At 40.7% G+C, this 25,986-nt stretch overlaps 1 protein-coding gene across 1 annotated transcript in view; it reads left to right on the top strand.

Moving 5' to 3' along the window:
* PPIL2 (peptidylprolyl isomerase like 2) overlaps nt 1-25,986 on the top strand; it is a 158,047-nt gene that overhangs the window by 119,306 nt on the left and 12,755 nt on the right. The window contains exons 13-17 of the mRNA XM_069871089.1: nt 1,036-1,142; nt 11,594-11,683; nt 13,059-13,092; nt 22,302-22,419; nt 24,917-24,973. Coding sequence (XP_069727190.1) covers nt 1,036-1,142; nt 11,594-11,683; nt 13,059-13,092; nt 22,302-22,419; nt 24,917-24,973 — 406 coding nt within the window. The remainder of the gene's footprint in view (nt 1-1,035; nt 1,143-11,593; nt 11,684-13,058; nt 13,093-22,301; nt 22,420-24,916; nt 24,974-25,986) is intronic.

Genomic DNA, 25,986 nt, shown 5'->3' with positions numbered 1-25,986 from the left:
GAAAATAATGGAGCAATTATGAATTAGCTTTGGCTTTGAATGGCAATTACTTACATTGAACTGAAATTATGAGATATTTTATATGCCCAGGGACCACAAAATGGGACCTCCTCTTATGTAAGTTAGGAATGAAATATAATCTTTCCTCAAATGGCATACAAAATCTTTGCTACCTCTTTGGCTTAACCTAATATTGGTTAGGATGCCAGTGAATTTTGTAGTGATAACTTTTGATTTACTGCTTTTCAAGGTTACACAAAAATGCATTTTGGTACAATAAAGTTTTCCTTTGATTCTCTGAGCTAAACACAAATGTATAGATTTTATTTAATTTTAATATTGATTAAGTAGCTGAGTGGTTAGTATTCCCTGTTGAAAAGAAAGGTCTGGCCTTTGGCACTAAAATTTAAAACTATGACACACTTGGGCAGAGATTGAAGTTGCTAAAACTTCTTTTACTGAGTTCGGTTCTTTTACTTGGTGAATTGCAGTGATTTGCAGGTGAATCTCTGAGTGCTGAAAATATCTGACTAACTGGACATTTTGACAAAATGGAAGTGGAAACATCCTAAATTTATCCTTTGATTTGCCTTTCCAGTAATGCTTCCAGTAACTTAGCTTCAATTGTTTTCAGTGCTGGGTATGTCCTCATATGTCAGCAATTTGTGGTTGACTGGTGACTACCTGCTTGGCTTCCAAGTTCGACAAGAAGCAGTTTGGTTTCAAAGTAACATTTGTGATTGGTAGACATTACTTGAAAATTATAGTCCACAATATTAGATGCTTCTGTGACTTAAAAATATAGATGATATTGTTGGCTCCTGGGGAGTTGGTGGTTTTCTGTAGTGGAGAGTGTTTAGCACAGAGATTAATGTGAGGTTACCATGAATGAATTGCAGAGTACAATCCCTGAAGACTCATTACCCCAGGGGAAGGGGTCAGACAGTAGAATCTAGCGATTTGTTTTCAGATGATTTATAAAGATCAATGAGTAAGCTTCCAGAGAGCTAATTATTGCCTTTTGCCTTGATACAGCTGCTATCGAAGAAGATGTTGTGAGATACAAATATGTGAAGAAGAAGGGCTATGTGCGACTTCACACTAATAAAGGAGACCTAAACTTGGAGCTGCACTGTGATATGGTACTGTGTGCCCCCTAAGATGAATCCCTCTAGATAATAAACAGAGTAGGAGCTGGCAATGGAAATGTTCCCAGAAAGGAATAATGTGTAGTTAAAATAGGTACAGATAAGTAACTAGCTTGTTTTGGTGTGATTTCATACATACACAAAACTCTGTTGTAAAACGTACATTTATTATTTTATATGTTATACAACTGTATGTGTAGATGTTCTGTGTGCGTAGTCCCATACATTTTAGTGGACTACTTACAACTTGTCAAGGTATGTGTTTAGAGCTTTGAAGGGGCAGGATTATAGTGACCTAAACAATGACAGGGAAGGAAGAGAGGAAGAAGGAGGAAGAGCACAGTGAAGAGAGAAGGACCCAAGTTTACACAGCAGGTTCCTGGCAGAACTAGGAAAAGAACCTCAGTGAAACTGAGAGCAGTCTGTCAGCCTGAGTACATGTAGTTAAATCCCCAGAACTGGTAGGATTTGCTTCTAAATCCTGAACTTTAGTGAACCATCTTAAATTAAGACCTTAGAGTATGTTTTTTACTTTCTGCTACCTCAGTTTTTAAGGCTCAAGTTTTCAAATATCATCCTTTGCCATTAAGAGGTAGACAATAATTTAAAAAAAATACTGACTAGAGGGTTCTATAGTTAATAGAGACTGATTCTGGAGGAAATCTGTGGCTCTTAAAATAATAAATGTACCAAGACTTGTGATAAACAGATGAGTTGTCTGAGACATCAGTGTCACCTCGTCACTGCTTGCTAGTGTGCTGGCTTATTTATTTGTACAACCACATCTATAAAAGGGAAAAAGTTTTCAATGTAAAACCTGCAAACCTTCTGTTGTTTACTTATATTTTTACCTCAGGAGATTATAGGCCTGAAGGTAAATGGTTTAGGAAGTTGAAGGATGTGAATAGAGGTTTAGATGGTAAAACTGCTTTTTATGACCCTCACAGAGAGGTGGCTAGCAACTGGGGTGCTTGATGTGAAACCCAGAGGTGCACTGGGAGAATGTATCCTTTTTTTTGCCTGGGAGAAATTAAAAGGAGCAAACAGGACAAGCCTGCTAGCTTTCCCACCTCTTCCTTTCTCTTGCATGAGTAAGGAGCAAGATATGTGTAAACATCTTGAGTTGATCTGTGGAAACGATAAGAGAAGCTCCACAGCAGCATGTCATGCTAGTAATTCTGTAGGTCCCTGTCATCCCTACAGGTGTTTTCCATGCTCTTAAATAGTAACACTGTGTAATAAGGCAGAAAGCAGAGGATGTTAGTACAGCAATATTTGGGGAAGCAGCAGAATGAGCAGTTTGCATTGAATCATTTGTTTTGCCATATGTTCTCAAACTGGCTCCTGCAGACTGACTGCAGCTATTCTTATCGGTGTGGGCTTTCTGGCCATGTATGTGACCACAGTAGCTCTGTCCTGAGAACCCATATTCAAGTGCTCGTTATGAACTTCCCGTATGATATCCATTGCGTTTCCTTTTTTCCAGATGAATTTCTTTTCATCCCCTTCACGCACACTGCTTCCTCAATTACACATATTGGAAGAGTGCACTGTTTTACACAACCAAACCTGCTTGAGTGTTGGCCTTTAGCCCTCTGTTTCTTTCATTTCTTTCTGTTGATTAAATCTACGTGAATTAAGCAGAGCCTTGGCACTTCAGACAGGAACAAGATATATATTTAGAATAAGTAGGAAAAGCTTGCTACTTTAAGGAGGTTTTCACAACATCCACTTTAGGTCATCATGCAAGGTTGATTAAATCAGTTCTTCCGGGAGGCACTTGTTTTTCTTCCTTTACTATATATGGAGTTGGTGCCTATAACTTTGGTTTTCCTGAATCACACTGAGGTTAGGCATATGAGGTCACTGAGTGCAGATAGAGCAAGCATCTTGCAAACATAGAACACATACATAGTTCACAAACTTATACACAGATCAGCTACAGTGGATCTTTTGAGATTGCAGACAGGCATGGAAAATGGGAAACTGCCAAAATCAAGCAAGCCTTTCTAAACACATCCAGTTCACCCTGCTTGTGAATATGCATAATAGTCTTAATCATGTGCTGAGTTTTTTGTCAGCTCTCCTGGCTTATTCAGTGCACAAGCTGAACCAGTCCTGGGAGCTCTTTGGAACTGTGTTGTTGAAGTGGTTTATATACAGGATTTGGTTTTGCTGCAAAAGTGTACAGTTTGAGTGCATTCGGGAGGCAATTGGACTGTATCATAATGCTCGCCCAAATTAAGGTTGCACAGGCTTTTTATTGCCTGAATTCTCAGCCTCTGATTTTTTTAATGTAGTTGGCATGGGCAGTACCTTGGCTTTTCAGAAAGAAATGGAGAAACAAATTTCAGCCCAAAGCACTGTATTGATACACGCTGAGGTCAGCAGCAGATTTGGGACCCCTGTATTCGGCATGCAGATCTGTGCTGCTTGAATGAAGGAGAAAAATAATAGTGGTACTAGGTTGTCATTGCTGTTTGAATTCAGCCAAAATGTGGGTGATTTGGGCAATTCATACTCTCTCAAGTAGTGCAATGGCAGGAGTGAGTAGCTGATCTAAAAATCGTATTACAGTGGGTGCTTAGCTTCTCTTTTTACAGACTGAACGCTGCCTGACCTGACCACAGGCTCCTTTTTTTAATTGCTGCACAATGTCCTGTGCTCTGGTTATTATGGAAGCCACCCTAGGAGAGGCTGTATTTGCACAGTACTGCAAATACATCAAATGCTTTGGGAAGCTTGAGGGTGAAGTTGCTAGGTAAATATGACAAATTAATACCTGTATCCAGAGGTAGGGCTTGCAACATTCAAATTACATTTTAAAATAGTCCTACAGGTTAGATTTCAATATATGCTTTGAGTTGAAGTGTCCTTGCTGAAATGGAGAACAGCAAGTGACACACTGGCTGTCTCAGAATGTGTGCCTGCTGAGGGTTTAACTGTATTCTCATGCCTATGGGCTGTATTTAAGCAAAATATTCTTGCAGTTGTGCTCTCAGCAGCCTGCACTGCTTCTGAAGTCTACCCAGTACCTCTTTGTCTTCAGTACCCCCCTTGGTTTGCTCCTACCTCCCCCTTCACAGCTCTTCTGTCTCCTATTCTACCTTCCCTGTTTTTTGTGAGCTATCTGGCAGTATGGTTTGTTTGGAATTCAGTCCATATGTACGCATGGAAAGTTTTGTTTAAAAATTAATCTAGGGATCTTCATACACTGGTACTTGAAGATGCCAATCAATAAGATTGATAGTGATTAGATTCTTCCTAGTACCAAAAAAACTAATCAAGAAATGTTTTGTATTGATCCAGAGGAGGAAATCAGTGCTGCAGTGTGATTGAAGTCATCAGTTACTTCGTGACAGGATTCAAAAAGGGAGCATGAAACAGGGCTAGAATTTTGGTATATTTTGTGTTTGAAATAACTTGTTCAGAGCACCAGGAAACTTCACTTCGATTCTAGAAAGATGATGTGTGATGTGAGTCACTGACCTGAGAAAAGGCAATAAAAAGACTTTGGAAGATAAGCTGATTTTTTTTTCTGCCCTTTTGAATTAGTGCTTCAAATGAGCAAAGGTACACTACTGTTCTGTCTTCGCATTAGTGGTGTGCCTGGTGCTCTTTGTTGCCATTTGTTTTTCTCGCAGTCTTCTCATTCAGATACAGTATGTTCCTTCTGACGGGGACTAATCAGATGGCCATTTGTTAGGGACGTTTTCCAAGAAGCTGAGTTCAGCTGGGCATAAGCACATTTGTTGTATATACTAATTGGAAACAAATTTACCAAAATTCTACTTGCCAGAAGTAGTTCTGGTGAGTACAGGAGATCTAACAGCATCAAACAAGTGTTGTTCTTTCAGCTCTAGTCCTATGCATTGCCAAACAAATAAATTCTGAAGAAGTAACTGATGAAAGACAATGAATGTCACTGGATTTCTTGTATTTTATTTTCTGTGATTTCTCTACTCTCCTCAAGTTCTTTTAGCTGTTTTAATCAGGATGCTGCTGGGAACACCTGTCTGTATCATCCGTGTGTATTCTGCTCCATTAGTGACTATCCCTTGTAGGTGGTAGAGCAGCCTCCTCAGGCAGGATGGAGGCTTTACTCTGTGCAAAATATCAAAGTGACTTGGGTTTGGAGGTAGAAAAGCAGCGTGGTATAATGCATAGAGCAGAGAACTAGGGGCTGGTAAACCCTGAATTCAGTGTCTTTGCTGTGGACTTGCTGCATGATGTGGCTATGATATTTGGTTACAAATTATTTGAAATCAGTGGCATCCTATTCTTTATTTCACAGTAAGCAATAAATATGAGCATAATTTTGAATTCCCAGGCATTAACACATACCATACATGCCTAATTGCTTGAGTGCAGCTATGCAGATAACCTAGGCTGCCTGTTTGAATCGGAAGCCCTGCCTAAGAATAGATGGATTAGCAGACTCCTAGTCACTGCACCTGAAACAAAAGAAAAATCCCTGCCTTTGCCTCTAGGTTGCTTTGAGTCTTTCTTGTTTAGTGCTTGTACTTTTTTATTTTGATTGTGCCAGGAAAACATATATATATATGTATATAAAAGAAAACACTCCAGAGGACCCTGTCAAAATGATAACAGGTGGTTTGGTGAACCATCTCATCTCCTTTGTGAGTTCAAATAGAAGTGGTCAGTGTGGGGTCTGGTGGTTTAACACATGCTGATAGCAGTTATTGAACACTGATCCATAACTGCCATGGCAGTTTTTGCTTGTCTCTCTCCAGATTAATTTTTTGTGCTGTAAGAGAAAGTTGGCAAAACAAAGAAGAACTTGAGATGGATTTCAAAACTCCATTCAGCACTCCACAAATGCTTTTTGAGGTTTTGGGACCTGGAAGACTCTGCTTAATGATGGTGTCTTGTAATAACTGTATGAAGAAGCCGTTATTCTACAAACACTGATGCTTTAATCTTTTGAGGCCCTCTGACCTGTTAAATACGCCTGTGATCTATAGATGTGTAATCCAGGCACAATCTCTGAAATCAGCTCTCCTTTTGTGTGAGGGACTGTTCTGAAGGCCAGAAGCCTGTAAACTTCTTCCATCTCCAGTGGGAAAGAAGTGAGTTGCTGAAGAATTCCATTGACCTCTTGGCATGATGAGGTTCTGCAGTCATCCCAAATATCTCCTTCTTTTTTTCCAGTCTGAACACCATTTTACTCACTTTCTGAGTGTCATCGTGGTAGTGTCTGTGGCAAACATCTGGCTGATGTTTTACCAGTGTCTGGCTCGCACAGTGTTGTGGTTGTAGGAATGAAGTACAGTGGTCTTGGCGTGGTTGTAAATGGCTTATTTCATGTTTTTCCTGCTTTTCCTGGCAGCCTCAGGCCTTTCAGCTTCCCCAGCACCTCAGCAAGATGGGTCTTGGGGAGGCAATCAGTTGTTACTCGTTTGTGTTGCTTGTTTTTTGACTTTTGACAGTCATCCCACAGCAGCTGTGTCTGCCACTTGGTGATCCTGAACCGGAGAGTGAGGTGGGCAGTTTGGAGTTACACAGCTGCTGCTCTTCCTCTTTCTCTGACATGTTTCTGGTTTGTACCTTGACTTCTCTGATGAGAGCGAGGTGACCTTGGGAGCTGACAGCTACCAGAGCTTCACCGTCTAGCGCAGAAATGCTTACAGGTTGCATCTTCTAAAATAGTGGGATTTATGTGCCAGTTGCAGGCTGAGGAAATGCCAGGGAGCCACCATGGCACCTGCAATACTTTAGGTTTTTCAGCTGTTGGAGGTTGCCCAAGCAATTGAAATTATGTCCTCATTTAGACTGTACCTAGTGATGCTGTGTCATGCTTGCTGGTCCCATCTGCTTTAGCAGCCAGCCCTGCACTGCACTCTCTCCTCAGCCCTTGTGTGAGTGACAAATTTGAGAGGAGTAAAGGGATTGTTTTCTTTTCTACCATGGTAATAAATGAAAGTTAGAGACTGCGGCTAAGGATGACGACTCTCCCTCTGGAGAGCTAGTAGTTAACACTGACAGATGAGTGAATTAGATGCCTTGTTTAACTTGAGTTGTGCTCAGCTAAACTGATTGATTGTTCCTGTATTTGCAAAAACGTGAAAAATAAAATTGGAGTATGTCATTTTTCTATTGGCATCTTGTCTAAGCTGAGCATCTTGCTTAGACTTTGGAAAAGTTTTCGTTAGCATCATTAATGTCAGTACTGTGAAATAAATGTCTTTGAAAAGTGAAATTTAGCTATCTGCTGGAATCTTTAGTAAACAGCTAAATCAATTATAATGGGTTTCTGTGTAATGAGAATGCACTAATCCTGCTCCTTGTTCTAAGCAAACATTGAGGCTTTGAGGTAGCAGAATAGGCAAATGTTTGCAATCAAGTCAGCAATCTGTTACCTTAGGCATAGTTTCCGTATTCTGATTCTTTTTTAATATCAATAAGAGTCTAGCCAAGTGTTTTACCCTGTTATGCCCTGATGCTTTCATCTCTACCTGTGCTCTCTCACTGGAACTGCGCTCTTCTGGTCATAGATCACAAATTGATGCAAATGTGTTTGCTCACAGTGTGACCAGATTGAGAATGGTGTCCCTGACACATGCTGTGTCTTTTTGGAGCTGAAACACTGTAGGCAGCCACCATAACCTGTCAGTGGTTCAGCCCTCCTCGCACACAGGGGACCTGTCAGCAGGGAAATGCGGCTGGCAGGGTCAGTGATGAACGTTTCTCTTGCTGGAAGTGTCATGGGCTTCTTGTGCTGAAATTCTCCCTCTGCTCTCGCAGCTTGCTTTGTGAAGTCCTGGATTCTCTTGTCCCTTTTGCTCTGAAAAAAAACAAATGTCCACCTAGTGCAGCGGGTGCAAAGTGAAATAAGGTTGCTTTAATTGCCTTCCAGTACAGTAGGATACATTGAAATGCTCAAAAAACATGTCCAGTTTCTTTCCATGACTTGGTGGAGGGAACAAATGCTTGCGCCTGATAGATGCCAATTCCTGAAACAGCTCTGTGAAAGTCGTCTCTGGCTAAGCCCTGAATAAAGCCCAGCTTTTATTAGAGTGAGTTCTTTCCTGTGGGATGGGTAGGCTACGAGGACTGCAGATTGAACGGATGGGGGGAGCTGAGTTTAAACCTTAACAAATCTTTATGGCACATGCATCAGAGGAGTTGCAAGAATGAACAATCACAAGAGGGAAAAGGGTCTATGTAAAAAAAAGAAAGAGTTATGTAAATAGACTAAAGCAAAACACAATCCACCTTGCATTGCTGGAGATGTGTGATTGTTTGAAGCCTTAAGAATTTCCATCACTAGTTCATGCCTCTTAGTAGTGGGATTCCGGGATTTATGAGATAAGAGGAAGGCTGTAGAGCACAACTTTAATTTGTGAGGAACAAGCTTTTAATTATTCCAGATTATTTCTGCCTTGAAACATAGGGTTAATGAGCATATATCTTGGCTCTGTAGTTTAGTCCTACTACTACAGTTTGTCCAATTTAGAGAGACAAAAAGAAATAAAAGGGAAGTGGAATTAGCACAAGGAAATTATACAGATGTGTGAGTGACAGCTTCTGAATGCTTAGTGTAAAATTTCCCTTCAAGGTTCATGCAGATCCTCAAGGGATGGAGCATTTTGAAATGATTAGCTCTTCATGTAGTAAAGCTGCCTTCCTCGCAGTCATGGCAACGACTCAGAAGCTCCTCGCTTTTCCCATCCCCTCTACCTTGGCAACAGGAGTGCTGCAGGTTTTTAATCTACTTTTGGTTGTCTCTTCAGCTGCCCAATACAAATTCTGAGTTGAGGTATCTTTTACACATTTAATGACCCATTTTAACTGATGAGAAAGGAGAGCCACAAGCTGAGAAAGCAGATAGTGACCTGGCTTTGTTAGACTTACCCCTCAGGTCTTGGGATATAGCAGGAGAGATTAATTTTGCCTGGTTTGGAGCCATCCTTGCATGTGAAAAGGAAACTAAAATTGGCTCAGTTAATACTTAAAAGTGGAACAAGATAAAATCTGCATTTCTCCTAGCACTTTATAGCAAGGAGTTGGGGCAGGGTGTCCTGTCTTGCTTTGTTTTTCTTAAATTGCATTCCTTTCTTTAATGTTTTCCCAGTAGTTGTGGTTTCATAATCAGCTTCTTTTCACTATTTTGTTTGCATGGATGTTCTTAGTAGCATTCTTTTTAGTTCTGAAATTTGTCCAGGCCTTGTAACTGGTAGAGAACTGATACTTCCATGTAGAGTTACCTAATAAGTGTGTTAGCTAAATCGAGACTTGAATATAATGAGAAAACTATTGGACTGTTTCCCCATTAAATATAATGCCTGAGCCAAGCAAAGCATTTGTGTCATCTTCTGGGATAACTATTCTTCTGGACTCCTGTCTCAAACGGTTTATTAAAATTTTACCACTTGTCTTAGGTGTGAATTTTCAACAGTTGAAAGACGGTTGTCTGGCATCTACACAATAGATAGGAGCATAGTTGGAGCGGGAGACTCATTCTGGTATAAATAAGGTTGTTTTTTTTTCTTACTGTGTGTCATTTGGACAAAGAAGTATCTTTAAGCTGAAGAACATCGTACAGAGACACAATGTTCATTTATGTGATCCTAGCTTAAGTGAAGAAAAGGAAGATTTCTTAAGGCTGCCTTACCATACCCTTCAGACAGAAAAGCCTCCTTCAGTTTTAAATTTGACTTATTAGGACTATCCTAAGACATCCTTCTGAGAAGGCATTGCAGTAGATTGAAAACATAGCTTTGTGTCTGTTGGTACCTTTCAGATCAACAGTTTACAAAATGAGGTGGCATTTTCCTCTTGACTTTCTTACATAGATGTCTAAGTCATAGGCAGCAGGGTAATAGAATTCCAATCATTTCCTACTTATTGTAAAAGGAATAAAGAAGGGAAAGGTAGCTGCTGCTGCTGCTGTTGAGGTCAATTTGAGGCAATAACAGCCAGAAGCACAAAGAGAGCCTGGAACCCATTGCCCATAATGAGGCAGCAAGAAAGCAGTGTTGCCTCCTGCTGTTCTGCATTTCCAGGGGCTGTGGCTGTCCCTTCCTCCCTCAAAACCAGGGTGAGGCGAGTGCTGTGGAGGGAGGTTCTGAAGAAGTAGACAGTTTTGCATCCTGAGACTGTGAGTCTGACATCTTCTACAAGATCTTACATTCAAATAGCAAAGTCAGGTTTGTTTACATGTACTTCTTACCGGTTTCTCATCAGTCTTTGTAGTTGAAACGCAGACTTCAAAGACTGGCTGTGTTTGAATGGTCACTGCAGAAGGGAACTTCCTTACTGAGGAGCTACACCTTCCCCATAAACTGCAAGCCTCCTTTCCTGCCTTGGACAGGATACTGCTTTGAAAAGTCCCTGAGATGTGCTTGGCAGTATGATAATTGGCAAGAACATTAATTGCTTTGAATAAATCAAATAACCTGAGCCAGATATTCTAGATAAACTGCATGACTGAAACTGGGTTTTATTATTGATGAAATGCAAACCCATTTATTTGTGTCTACTAAAAACACCATAAATGGTAAAGGCGATGTTGCTAAGGAGCTGTTTACCTGCCCAGTGCATCTGTGTGATATATGAGGTGACCATGGGAACCAATTTAGTGGGAATTATTTAAAGAAGACTGTGTGGTGAAATGATTATTGCATGTATGCTAAATATTTCTGCGGTTGCATTTGAAAAGCTTAGTTCTGAGAAAAGACAGAATAACTAGAAATCCATTTAGAGAGAAGGGTCAGCACAGGTCCTACATAAAAAATACATTACTAGAGCCAGGGTTTTTTGATGTATATTTTACAAATCATGTTTTGAATATAAGTAGAAAAACTGTATTGGCTTATCAATGTTGTGCAAATTTAAAACAGTTTGGTGTGTATTCCTGAGGGACTCAAGTCTTCCGCCTAATTTAATTTTTCTTAAAAAATTAATTACAGGTTGCTGTATTCCCCCCAGAGAACTTATTAACTGTGTCTTTCTCTCCAAAGAGTGCTTGATTCTTGTGAGATGAAGTGCCTTAGGCTAAAATCTGCTGATTCCATTTCTGATTCATGAAGAAATTTTTTAAACGTATTTTTATCCTTACTGATGTTTTTCATGAGTGATAACTAATAGCACTATGATAGGATCAAGGCTGTTATGATATTGTCTTATAAAGGAAGCATACGCTGCACATGTGGTTCTTTAGGGGTTGAATTTTACTTGAAAGGTTACGTACAGAGATTATTTTCAAGCATACGAGGACTGACACAAAAAAAAGAGAGACTTGGGAACCAAGGAGAGAGACAGGGATGGTTACAGAGCATGTTCTAACCTATCACTCTCTTCAGGAATCCTACGTGATTGTTTCTTTGCAAGGCACAAATGAAAAGTGATTCCTGTAAACAGTGTTGTGACCAATGTGATTGTCTAAAGGTATTGCTTAATTTAAACTTCTGTTTGTCTTTCAGACACCCCGAACATGCGAAAACTTTATCAAATTATGCAAGAAGAACTATTATGATGGAACAATATTTCACAGATCAATTCGTAATTTTGTGGTGAGTACTGAACAAATCCCATGTAATGTGGAAACCCTCAAAATATTTATTTAACTTAATTCAGTTTTAGTTTCTTCCACATGTAGCAACTTACATTGGATGTATTTTAAATATACCATGAGAACTAGAATTGTCCTAACTTACTGAATTTGCACTTACTAGTCTTACTGACTGTGACTAATAATGATCAGTTGGAGCATCCCTGCATTTAGTAGTGCTTTTGCTGGCATTTTAGGAAAAGCCTTTGAGAATCATTGCCTTGGCAAGGCTTTTGTTATCTTTCCTAAGCTGTGGGTGGGTGGTTAATGAACAGAAGGAGAAAGGGAGAGAGAAGGAGAGAGGGGAATGCTAATTTGTATAGGTAATACTGTGGCCTCTTGAAATCCCATACAGAGGAAACTTAAGGGCACGGCTGAATTTCTGTTGCAGGTTGCAGAGATACTGTCAGATCATCCTTTCCTGAGTGTATTCTGGGACTGGGTACCCAGGCATCCTTTGTGAAGGAGTGAAAGAGCACCCAGTGAACCTGAAAGTTGGCTTTGGTAGTTCAAGATCTTAATTTACATAGGTACAGTCCAGGCAGCTTAGAATATCGTAACTGTCCAACTTCCTTTCAGAAGAATTAACAGCCTGACCCTGAAGGCAGTGCACACCTTTCAAGGGACATCACTGAATGTTACATTCCATCCTGTCATGCTAAAAAAAGCTTTTTTTTCCTTTTGACAGCACTTATCTCGTTTCGTAGTTAAACTCACAATTAAAAATTGTGCTTGAGTGCTATTACTGTGAAGCTGCTCATGACACTTTACAAGCATTAGAATGTAAAACATTATTTCTGTAGATGCTGCATATACAGTGATTCATTTTGTTGCTGAAAGATTGATTTCACATCGGGGTTTTTCCTCCTGCAGGTAGTGAGGGGAATACTGGAAAGTACAGATTCAGATACAGAATATATTCTGTACTCCCTCATTTCTTGCCATCCCATCTTGTGGAGAATGGATGGCAAAATGTAAAACCTTTTCAGTTCCAAAAGCAACGCATTTTCAGTTAAAAAGCAGGTTACAACCCAGCACATAATAAAAAGGATGATCTGGTTAACCCATTCAAGACTGTTTATTTTCCCTGTTTACCCACAAGAGACCTATTATTTTTATAAAACTGTCATTCTGCTCCTCAATAAGTAATGTAGGAGATGACAGCCAGCTGATAAAAGAAGCTCTAAATAAGTAGTAATGGTTTCCTTGCTGGTAGCTTGTCAACATGACACGATGTAGAAGGAAGAAAATGGAGCAGAAGTGGCTGTTACGGCTTTTATTTAATGTCATTTACACAGTTACATATGTAATCTATTGATTTTATTTAAATTCTGCAGATCCAAGGAGGTGATCCGACTGGAACAGGAACAGGTAAGTTTGAGTTTCAATCAAGTAAGCTGTTATCACTTCATGTGCTGTGTTGTTACATTTATTTCCAGGCAACTTGTAGATTAAAATTCACTAAATGGTGGTATGTGTTACATTGTAGGCATTTCTCTTTCAAAGGAGAGGCTTTTGCGCTATATTTTTATGACCATTTTAACTATGCTCAGACTTTCATCTGATAAATTTGCAGTCTAAAACTTGGGCACTCTTCCATGCAGAATTCCTTTGAGGTCCTTGCTTCCTTTTTCTTTCAGAAGATAAACAAATAAAAAAAAATAATAATGATTTTACAGCTGGCCTTCCAAGGCAAAGAACAAAGGAAGAAACACATTCATGAGAAGTTGCTTTCAAATTCAGCGATAATGAAATACTTGAGACCTGCCTTGGAATTGGTAAAATGAGCAGATGCCATCTCCTATCCCGGCCCATTGCCTTGTAAAGCCCAAGATGCTCTTTTTCAGACTTTTAGGGATCACTGTTACTAAATTCTTAATGCCTATTCTTTCTCCCTTAGCTAGAGATCTGCATAACAGTTGTATCAGAAATGGGCAGGAGACTTAGCAGCTGGAGGGTCCTCAGAGTACAGTAGATATGTACCTACCACAGTAGATATGCCATGTAATATCTCTAGTTGCTGCTGTAAATCTGCTCATTTTTTGTTTGCACCTTTTATCTACCCTGTTGTAGATGTCAACCAGCCTCCACAGCTTCTCGTCTGGTCCTGGGGGGTTCTATGCATCTGTCATACATGTGTCACTTGTATATGCAAGCACTGTATTCTTCTGTGTGTGCTCACAAGTCATCTATAAAAGATGTCTTTGTGGTTGTTAAATATTTTAGCTCTATTTACTTTGTAAGTAATGTGCGTTGCCCAACAGCTTTTCCTCTATTGCATGTGATAATGAACAGTTGTATACTCTAAGACTTGAAGCTAGTTAAGGGTTTTGTGTTTTGATGGCAAAAGTCCATTAACAAGACTTGTTACCATATATGCTTGGGCTGTCAGAAGAAATGTGATTTGATTTTGTTACAAGGAGAGTTTCGGTTCAAATCTCAAAAGACATAATTAAGAACATCTTTTAAAATGAGAAATTAAAGAGGTGTCAGGAGACGGGAGGTATTTAATGGGTTGACTCAGACACCTTTCGCCCTTGTAGGGTGGAGTTCAGAACCTGCTGTGGAATGAAAATTAACTTGCCAATGTCATTCTTGTCTCTGTTTGTGCAAATGGTAGAAGCATTGTAAGACAGCACAATTAACAGTTGGCAGAGGGCTGGCAGTACAGCTGCATCGAAGGTCAAGCCTCAGCTCTACTGGCAAAGGAAGTAGGAAGTAAAATGCAGATAAGTCCATAGGAGAAAAAAACCTCCTCTGTATATTCTGTTATTTAAACAAAGGAGTCTAATGACCTCTAGTCTTTTCCATCTTGTTTTCCTCCTTGTCATTCTTAATTACGTATGAATACATTCCAGGCAAAATATCTTGCAAACATCTGTCAGGACTGTTAAAGTTCTGATAAAATGGACAGTGCATGCTTAAACAGATGTGAATGTTGGAGACTTTTAGAGACTGCTTGTAATTATTGTAGAGTCCAAACGGTGCAGCCATCTTCTTTGTAACTGGATGAGGTTTATTTTTTGAAGACAGCTGAATTTTAGCTGTCCTTACTTATTGACTTAATGAATATGATAATATTGCAGGCAAATGTTGTAAATTGACAGCCTGGTGGGCTACTAGATTCCTCTTGAGCTGTCACGCCTGTGTGTTTAATACTTATTTAAATGAAGCCTCTTAGATAGTTCACAGAGTGCAAGTAGTCTGTCAGGATTTGTTCCTGACTGCCTAATAGATCCTGAGCACTGAATGTGAGGCTGAAATGTCACTTGCAACTCTCAAGCCACATGCTGTAGGAGGTGGCCAGACCTGAGGGGCCTGCCTGGCTCGGTCCTCTCTGCAGCAGCACAACAAGAGGAGGGTGCACCTCGGCAGCGGCGTAAGCCCATGGTGGTGCTCTCCTGAGCTGCCAGGGTGTAAATATTTCGGTCTATTGGTTTGCACATTATTAGTGTGATCACAGGCATTGATGTTAGGAAAGCTTCGGAGTAACACGGTGGGATTTAGTACTTTTTACCTCTTCTTTACCTGGGTCTTGTATGTTATTTGCATTATAAATTCCCTTTTTTATTTCTTCTGGCAGCTGGAAGGAATTTCAGTATTTTTTGACTTACTGCTCCTTAGAATAAAAATCAAAAGATGCATATTTGAAAGTTAAAAAGTCCGTAAGATTTAATGGTCTTCAGAGGTTTACTGGGAAAGTAAATAACTTGACTTCTGTAATATCAGAGACTCATGAGAGTAGAACAAAGCTTTCTTCCCAGATATTTCAGTTGGCAATAGGGAAGTCTATTTGAGGTTACCTTTTAAACATCAGTATTTTAAACTGGCAGAATTGTTTCTGTTAGAACATTTTGTAGGAAGACTTCAGAAAAAAAGAACATCCTTTCTTTCCTCTTCCACACAGAACCTTCTGCTTTAACTGAAATTTTCTGGCCAAGTAGTTTGGGATGGTTGTTTATTTGTTTCTTTAAAAGAAAACCCCACCCTTTTACAGAATCACTAGGTTGGAAAAGACCTCCAGGATTATGGACTCAAACTGATACAAACTGATGCGTGAAGGTGCGCTAAGCCTGCATATATTTTTAGTTTGTTAGATTTATTTAATTATTCCTTTTCATCAGCTCAGGAACTAGAACAGACTTGCTCAAGAATCTTCCCACCATTCAGTTCTTGTCATCTGACATTCATCCCATGCTCAGCAACAGGTGCCAGGCTTACGGTTGCAACACCCAGATGCTTGGACGATCACCCCACTCCATCGCTAACTAGGCCCAGGACTGTTCAGCTTCTGAGTGGGTTTGGGCACAGTTAGTACAACGTGACATAAAGTTACATGTAGTGTGTACACAGATCGCCGCTGTGCTCTGGGCACACCTAGATTTGTGTTTTGGAAACACTTCACAGATGTAAAATGCCAGGCTGGCTGGCACCCAGTGTTCACTTCCCGGCTGCTTGAGCTGAATGTTCTTATCTGTAAGCAGCACTGATCATTGTTACTTTTTTGCTTGTTCTTCAACACCCCAACGTGTCCTTTTTGAGTCTCATATTAGACTCATGAAAGTGACCCAGCACACATATGAGGACAACTGATTCTTGGTACTTCGCAGTTACCCTTGGGATGGGGGATAGTGGAAATTAGCATTATGGCATCTAGAAGCTGAGATACCACACTAGGAAAAGAGTGGGGAATAGAGTTTTACCTCAGCTTAGCTGGCAGACCTGTGTTGCTCAGGCAGTTAGATACTCAGTCCTGTAAGGCTGACACGGATTCAGAGGACCAAACTCATTTTCTATAGCCTTCAACTTCATATTTCATAAGACTACCGGGAGAAATTGTATTGTGCTGCAGCAGCTTATTTCTTTTTTAACAAAATAACCACCCATAGAGGCAGTATTCAGAGCAATAAGCTGACTCATGGTCATTCTTTGTAATGATTAATTACCTGAAAATGAATTTTAGATTTATGATGTATCTTTTCCTGCTGTTCATAACAACTGAGTGGTTGAACATTGTGAGTAATTCTGTCAAATTTCTGCTAGCACAAGTGGAGCAGCTGCTCTGTATTTTCAGTGTTCCAAATAGTAGAAGGAAATTTGCATGTAGGAAAAATAGGTTTAATATCCTAACCCTTTTGTATGAAAAAGGGAAAACTATACACAAAACATTACATTTGCCAAATGTCAAAGGCATTTTTTTCAGCTGCTCTTACTGGCAGCATGTTGGAAGGTCTCATAAATAGGCATGTGTGTGCCTCTGTTGTGTATGAATCCAGGAGGGCACAAAGGAGGCATATAATGGCTGTAAAAGTCCAAGATTAAATACCACTGGTAGATGGGAATTGCATTTGGGTTGTTGGCAAGCAGAGCTCCTCTGAACTATCAGTGGCAAAGAACCGGGACAAACTTGGTCAGTTCTGCAATGTGTTTTCCTAAGAAGGCAAGTTCCTAAAATGTAACCAGTTTTAGAGCCCCTTTTCTTGAGTGTGATTGAAGCTCAGCAAAAAGACAAGAGCAAGCCCTTTTTATCTAGCTATATATTCCTTCTCCATGACAGCCCTTGTGAAAATCCAGTCTCTGGTATGTGGGGATGAAGGTACCGTCTCCTTTTCTCTGAGAGGGGAGAAGCACTCACTGGCTGGGTGAAGGCTTTCATATTTGCAAAATGATTCAGGAATCTCACTTGGAAAGCTCTGCGAAGTGTCAAATGTTATTATGTACCTCGTTGTTCCAAATGACAAGAAGAAAATTATAGAAAGTAAGCCATCATTTTTGTGAATCAGAGCACTCCCACCTCCTTACCACTGCTTAGCAATTTTTATGCCAGAAAAAGGAAGGATTTATTTAAAATCACAGCTGTCATGAATGATGATTCCCAGCCCACACCTGGCTTTTGGAATACTGCATTTCTGAAGCTTTAGGTGCATCTCTCAGCTCTTTGCAAGGAAGTTGTACAACTTCTGTAATTTTACCTGAAAAATTACTTTCTGGAGAAAATGCCTTTAGAAGGAACAAAGACTGCCAAAGACTAAGCTGGTTTAGTTCAAAAGACAGTCTGAAAATGTGGCTTTTTTCTGTACAGTTGCTAATGTGTGATTGCTTCAGATGTCAGTTTAGATCTATTCACCTTCTCGTTGTCAGCACAAGATGCAGATATGAGGCTGAATAACTAACTGTGCTTCAGTTACAAGTTAAATATATCTTGCCACTCTGGATGGCCAGGGACTATGAGCAGTCTCATTTTTTCTATGAGCTGTGTGGTCTGTTTGGTTCCATCTCTGAGTGGGAATTAGATAAACACCTCTTTAATTTAAGAGAATTTTTCTCTTTTATTAAAAAGGTGGGGAAGTGGCTCCAAGCTGCCTTCAGCTTTGCATCTTGACTATCTGGGTGGGCATGTAGAATTGTGCAAAACCTCCTTCCAGCTCCTGAAGGCTTTGACATTGCACGGGATAGATGCTGCTATTAGAAGAAGGCCAGTGGATTTCTGTGGCCGATCCCAAGTAAATTTCCAGCTTTGTGCAAACAGGAGACCCACGTGTTTGGGGTTAATAGTCCTGCTTCCATTTACACTCACAGCACCAGTCCAGCCAGTGGGGCTGTGTCTGTTGCCATGTGAACCCCTCTGACTTTAGCACAGAAGTCCCCAGAATGTTTTTCCAGCACTTTTTGTAATAGGATCTCAGAAACATTTACAAGTCCAGCAGGCACACAGCTCTGCTGTGACAGAAGATAATCTTATCAGGGAGTAAGCTGAGAGGCAGGCGGAGGGGCAGGCAGCGCTGCCTGCTGTGGATCAGACACCCAGAGTCAGTTCTCATTTTCCATGGGTTTTGCTAGTAGGCTGGCACATCAGCTTTGGGGGGAGGTTTTTGCATCATCGTGACTCCATATATAGTCAGCAGTGCTCTGTGTGCTCTCAGAGGAAGATTTGGGGAGTACAAGAAGGAGCCCCCCCTCTTTATGGCATGCACCGGGAGCATAATGTGAGGTAGAGGTTGGCAGTGCAGCAATCCCACCTCCTCTGTCTGCGTCTATCCTGCTTTCCGGAAGCAAGGGAGATGGCAGAGCCACACCTCCCAGCCAGGGGGGAAATAAACACTGTAAAATCTCCTAGATGCTCCTGAATGCCTCATAATTATTAGTTATAAGTTTGGAGCCTGTGGGTTATTTTTGCACGTTTACGTTGAGCTCTGTCATAGAGTAAAATGTGAGGATCTAAAATTCCTCCTGCTCAGCTGAGCATTAGGCACTGCGCTGCCATGGCAGTAGACTAACGAGGGATCTGTGCTTAATCTTCAGAGAGAAAGCGATTGTGGGTTTCAGTAATAAAAAAAATATTTACATTTAACTCACCATCTTCTGGCTTGCTCTGTCTGGTAGTGCTTCAAACAGATACTTGAAGCCTGGAATAATTCCAGAGGTTAGCAGGAGTTGACAAATGGCATGTTCAGGGTTTAATTTAAGGAGAATCCTTTTTTTTTTTTTTAATTAAAGCATTCTTAAATTTGAAATCTGATATTTTTCTTTTAAAAATCCAACCCCCCCAAGCTGTTCCTGTCCTGCTGCCTTTGCAGTGTGTCCCCTGCCCCTTGCCAGTGGGTGCTGCCAGGCCTCCACAGACACTTCAGCGATGTCCTTTACGGGATGTCTGGCCTTTTAGGCTAATACTGCACAGGCCGTTCTCTGCTCCTGCCTGCAGCTCTCGGGCAGCCAGAATTAGCCTTGGAAACAGCTGTATGGCAGGCAGGGACTGGAGCTCATGCTGTAACCATCCACTAAAATAATAGCCCTGATTTCCAGAGGACTGGAATGAATCAGAGGTAGCCTTCATCCACATGAGATTAATTCTGACCTGCAGTGTGTGATCTGAACTGAAATCATACAAAAATAAATATTCCAAAACCTAAAGATCACAGCTCATCGCTCCTGTCTGCAAGCTCTTGGGTCTGGTTGCTTGTGTCCAAAAGAGAGAATCTCTGTCATTCATGGTTTTCCTTTTTCCTTTCCAATTATTTTTATGACCAGCAAAGGCTTCAGGGTTGATTCTGCATTCTTTGAGTAGTTTGTCAATGCTGTAATTCCACAGTGTCAGCTAAAAGCATAGGAAGGGTGTAAATGACTCAGGGGGTTGGCCCCTTGCTGCCATGCTCCATCTCAGTGAGATTTGTTAGTGTTTGCCAGTACTTAGAGGGGGCCGACAGGAAAGATGGGGAGGCGCTTTTTTAACAGGGAGCTTAGTGATAGGATGAGGGATAACGGTTTTAAACTGAAAGAGGGTAGATTTAGATTAGATATCAGGAAGAAATTCCTAACTATGAAGATGATGAGGCAGTGGCACAGGTTTCCCAGAGAAGTTGTGGCTGCCCCCTCTGGGGAGGTGTTCTAGGCTAGGCTGGGTGAGGCTTCAAGCAGCCTGGTCCAGTGGCAAGTGTTGCTGCCCGTGACGGGGAGGTGGATCATTAAGGTCCTCTCCAACTCAAGCCATTCTATCATTCTATGATTCTTTTCTCTGCACATTTCTAGTGACAAACACTCCTCTGGGCTAGGGTCTGTAACAAGTGCATCTGCTCTACATTAGGAGTGCCTTCAAGGGGTCCTTTGAATCAAAATGCTGTATTTCTCAAAGGGAAGTCCAGGTGAAGTTTGTTACTCAAGTGCAAAGAGCTCTGGCCATGGCCAAGAACAGCAATGGGGGGCCTGAAGCACCGGCAGGGTGGAGCAGGCAAGGAGCCCGACCTCACCAGATTGAAGGGGAAGGGTGAAAACTGTGAAAGGGACAGAGGAACGGAGCACAATGCTGTTGATGGGTGGTGGCTCTTCAGGCTTTGCAGCTGTGTTTCTGGTTCGGGTAACATCTGCTGGCACAGTGAATGCTGTATTTACTAACCTGCATCAGCTTTGCTTTCCTGAACAAGGAGGTAACCGGGGCACTGCACAAGTAACCTAGGAAATAAAATTACAGGCGTCTGGTGAGATGTTTCCTCATACGTTGAAGACTTTGGATTTGGCTAGAATAGCTGGATCATGGCTCCATCTGCAAGACAGCAGAGCTTGGGGCAGCTGTGCTATAACCCGTTCACCCATTGCTGAAAGAGATTGGCATATGGGATCAAGTTGTTGTAATTTAGCTGAACTTAAGATTTTTAATAGCCAAAGATTGCTGAACTAATCACTCCTCCTCTACACCTGATTATGGAAAATCCCTGCAGGGTTTGTCCCCTTTTACTGCCTCTTGTCACATTGCAGAGCAGGCTGCACTCCGCTCTATTAATAGGTCTTTTGAACATGATTAATTGGGGTTTTATGTGGGTCAGTTTCTTCCAAAATTCCTAGCTTACATAGTTCCACGTGCACTTGCAGCTGTCCACCTGTGGTGCTTTGTTTTCGTGGTAACATCTGAAACTCATTTCTCATTTGATGCACTCCTGTCATTTTCTGCGTAAGGTTTTCAGTAGAAGCCTGGATTATTCCTTGGTTTTATTTGCCTTTTGCCTGTGCAGCCGTATCATCAAATTGCTTTTCTGTATTGCATGTGGAAATAGCCATTGAGCGTGGCAGATCCTTTACTGACCTCCTGCTTCGCAAGGGATACAGTTACTGTAGAGGATTCTGAGCCAATTCTGCAGATGGACCAGCCTTGCTGCCTGCTTGGATAGTTTTGTTTGTTTTATTTTTAATACTATCCTAAGGTGAAATATTTTTTCATGGTTTGTCAAACAAGATTATGGATTTGACTGTAAAACTATGACTCATCTCAGCCTTCTTTTTTCTTACTGCAAATGAACCTGGAGGAAAGTGCAAATGAAAATGTCAGATCTGACATAAAATGACAGCCAGGAGGCGAGGTCTCCCAGACCCTCTTTCTATCCACAGACACAGAACAGAAATCAGTTTTGGGGAAGGCTGGGTCTGTGGTTTGTGCAAAGTTTCATCATCCTTTTGATTTCATTGCATTTGAGTGTTTATATCATCCAGTGATCTAAAATATCTAATTTTCAAGTGTCCAATTTTCCAAATATCTAATTTTTGCCTTTTATTTTGGAGGAAAGGATATCGTCATTCTTTACTGTTTAGCCACGAATTAAGCATTTGAGCTTATAGCCCCTGTTCTTAGTTGATTCTGTGAACGTATTCCATTTCCCTGATACTTTATTTCCGGGAGCAATGCTATATTCAGAGCGCAATTAAATCAGTAATTCTTTGCTCTGTGTTTTGTCAGGAAGCCAGTTTTAAAGATTTAATGTCTCAAAAAAGAAAAAGGATGGTGGTCCAGCAGTATAAAAATAAATCCTTGACACAAGATCCTTCGGCACACGATGCATAATGCTCTTGAAAACCAGTCTGGTCTGTTGCAGTTGATAGTATTGGGGCTCAGAATTGTGTTGCCAGTTATAAGCATCTGATTTCAAGGGTGTGCAGAAATACTATCCTCACAATAGGGGTGGCGTAACAATGTGTTATATACATTGTAGTCAGAAGTCACAGAAACCTTGACTTTATTGCCAGTGCCTTTTATAAAATGTAGTGGGAAACTAGCAAAGCCAAGCATTTATTCTGTCATCTTTTCTTTTTTTAAGGAGGAGAATCTTACTGGGGAAAACCTTTCAAAGATGAATTTAAGCCTAATTTGTCCCACACGGGGCGTGGGATTCTCAGTATGGCCAACTCGGGACCCAACACAAACAAATCACAGTTGTAAGTAGTCACTTGGTCTTTGTGTTTTATTGTTTCCCTCTAGACATTGTGTCTTACTCTGTTAAGTAAACAAATGACATTTTATGAGCTACTCTTTAAAGTTCAGTCAAGTGAAATATTCTGTCGAGTGCTGCATATTGGAATCAGGGCAGATACAGCTGCTGTTACTCAGAGTATGAGCAAAATGAAGGGCAGCAAGACAACTTGTATCATCATTGATTTGTCTTTTATGGGTTTATGATTTCAAGTTGGTTTATTCTTTCATTTTTGTCAGTATCCCCCTACTGTTTCCCCTGTAAGATCATTCACCTCTCCACTCTGTTTAAATTTAGTCCCGTATTGAACGTTTTGAAAGGGCTTAATAAAACGAAACATCTACTCTATAGAAATGTTACTTCTTTTTACTCACCTGATTTTAAATAAATGAGTTCTGCACTGTTGGAATGTGTGGAACCCAGAAGTGGTGGAGTGCAACATCTGGGGCTGAGAATGACTTGATTTTCAGTGTACAAGAACAAAATGAAGACTAAAGCAAGGAAAAATTAATGAAGAAGCAGGAATAACAAATACAATTTAAAGATATTGAAGTTGTAATAGCCTTCTCTATGTGTAACATTAATCCAGGTGTTTACCTGCAGTCTTTTGAGAATATTCTGTGTCACTTTGAGCCAACTATTTATTGGTTGCTTTTTCAAGTCCTGCCCTCACTGGGAATCTCAGGAAAGAGAGAGAGAGAGGGAGAATGAGTGTGTGTACAATGCTGTGTACTGGGGCCAGGGAGGGAAGGAATTCTTGGTGGTGGTCTTCGTGATGCTGCGTCCTACCATGGCTTGTAAACTCTGCAGCAGTGTGGTTAGCTTTAATTGAACACAAGGGCCTTTAATAGGCTTAGTTGCATACTTAAGGCTAGGCACATGTTGGGAAGTTTGCAGGATCAGGTTGCTGTAGAGCTTATTTTGGATTTGGACGTTACTGCCAGCACTCAGGTGCTAGATTAGGGGTGAGGGGAGGCTTTTTTAAAAAAAAAAGGAAAAAGAAGGATCCTGGAAACAGCAGTTAGAGACAGTTCACAAGTGCTGTGCCATATTGAGTCACATCATCTGCTGCTGTAAATGTATCTTATGTTTCCCTAAAATTTGCAAATGAAATATGAAATTCCTTTATGTGTGAAGTCCTTGAGAGACTCCAGCTGCCCACATTTATAAAACTTCCTAGGCAATGTTTAAGATACTTCTGGCAGTGGTTGTGACCTTAGGAACTGAGTGAATAGCTCTCCCCATAGGCGATAGGAACTGCAGTGCAGAGTGAACTGGGTCACTGCTCCTCCGGGATCATCCTGGGTTATGTTAATTCCATTGTTCTGAATTTTATTTTGACTGTGGTGATGGATGAGAAGCTTTCTCTGTATGTTTGCTAGTACTTGGATTTATTTTTTTTTTATTACAATGCTATGTAGCTGACCACTTGATAAACTTAAGTACTGAGTATCTGGGAATGATGTGGAGCAAAGAACCCATGCAGAAGGCTAAGCTGTAATGTTTGCCCTGTGTAGGAGTTTGCATTCTGCACAGCATCTCAAAGCTTTCCTAGGGCAAGCTACGTCTTAATAGCTGGTATGGCAGATTGCAGCCCCTCCTATTTGCAATCATATAACTTCCTGAGGCAGTTGCTTATATGGAAAAGTGCTTTTGGAATGCTTATATATTTTTAGCTGTCTCTAATGTAGTGTAACAGATGGAGACAGAGAGGAGAGCCAGCACTGCATGTGCAGCCAAGATGGGCCATCGTTGTCTGCAGACCATGGTGTGGAAACCTCTGTCTCCTACACTTGCACTCCAAGTCTTCCAAAGAAGCATGAGGCTGTATAGAGAAGTTTCAGTAGTAAATGTTGCTCTGGATTTAGTAGTTTAATTCCCACGTTTAAGTGTAAAAATACAACTCCCAAAAATTAAAAGTCCAATTAATTAAAAATTAAGAATCCAATCTTCAGAGGTGTTCATTACATCTGACACTTGGAAGTGTTCTTCTGCATTGTTTGTATCCAAAGCACAAATTTGCTCTGTCCAGAGGAAAAATGTGTGGAAATTTAATGGAGGAGAAATACTAAAATTAAATCTCCTAAAAGACAGAAGTTTGCACTGGCAAAGAGCTTTTGTGTTACATTAACTGCATTTGCTGGGTACAAGCTCCCTGTCATGCACAAGAAATGTACTTTTCAAGCAAGACGCGCGTCTCCCTTTCCTGCTGGAGCTTCTCAGGGCTTGTCTGGCCAAGGAGGCAAATGCTGAGATTAATTTTGGACTTCATGCAAGTCATAGTATGGTATAAAAATGAGAAATTAGAGCACCAGAAATCCAAGACAAACCCCACAAAGCAAAAGGGGGATTACAGGATGTTTGGCCAGGGGGACTCCCAGAGAAGAGCCTAAGAGCATTGCTGGCTGTTGTTGAATGTCAGTGCGATTGTCTGCTAACTGTTACGTCTTTATTCCTTCCAGCTTCATCACATTCCGCTCTTGTGCATACCTGGACAAGAAGCATACAGTTTTTGGAAGGTAAGTGAGGGATATTGTGAGCAGCAGTATAGCAGACGTGCTCTCTTCTGTGTCTGAAGCCTACAGAGAAGAGCCCAGTGATTCTTGCAATTGAACTGGAGCCAAATCCTTGCTCACAGTCCAGTTCTCCTAGTCATGAGGCTATGGCTGATACCGTATCAGCGGCAGTTGTCAGACTGCTTTTTCCTCCTTCCATCACTGCGGGTTGCTTTACTTCCCTTCTGGGGTGGCCCTCCTGAGAGTCATGAACAAAGTAATCGATGTCCTGTAAGCAACCACATTAATATTTGTGCGTGCTAATTGCTGAGGCACAAGGGATTACCTCTTCCACACTGCTTTCATCCTCTTAGGAGCCGATAGCCAGGAAATTAGTTGTGACAAGGCTGTTCTTTATCGTAGTGTAGAACATAGAGATTGTGCTTAGGTTAGGTCTTTTGGCCCCTTTTATTCTATTTTTTTTTTCTATTTTTGTTTTCTTTTATTCCTGACAGTTACCATCAGTATAAAATCTGGATGTTTATGTGCAGGTGTGTGTGTACGTACATACATGTTTATGTATACAGGTAGATAGGTATTACCAGTGCCAAGACAGCAAAGAAACTACATTCTTCATAGAGAATTCTTCTCCTGAAGTCTTTTCCAGTCAAGCCCTCACATGATAAATACCAAGGTATTTGTCACAGAAGATGTTGCAAAATCTTTATATTACAGCTTGTTCTTTGCTAAATTGCTTATCAATTTAAACTAAGTGCGTGTGCTGTTTACTTTGATTGGATGTCATACAGTAGTGCCGAACAATGAAAGTGATGTATTTAATCCGTGTTCTCTGCCTGTGAGTTCTTGAGGCAGAAGCTAGCTTCTTTTTAAACAATTATTTTACTGTTCTTGGTTCCAATACCAATTCTACAGTAACTGCACGCATTGAAATAAGCTTTTTTTTTCCTTTCTCACGTCTGTCCTAGAAAAATTTTAAGTTCCCTTCTCATTTGGTGAAATCAAATTAATAAAGCAAA

The sequence above is a fragment of the Phaenicophaeus curvirostris genome, chromosome 17 (assembly GCF_032191515.1).
Source record: "Phaenicophaeus curvirostris isolate KB17595 chromosome 17, BPBGC_Pcur_1.0, whole genome shotgun sequence".
NCBI classification, from domain to species: Eukaryota; Metazoa; Chordata; class Aves; order Cuculiformes; family Cuculidae; genus Phaenicophaeus; species Phaenicophaeus curvirostris.
This window is presented reverse-complemented; position numbering and strand designations above follow the sequence as displayed.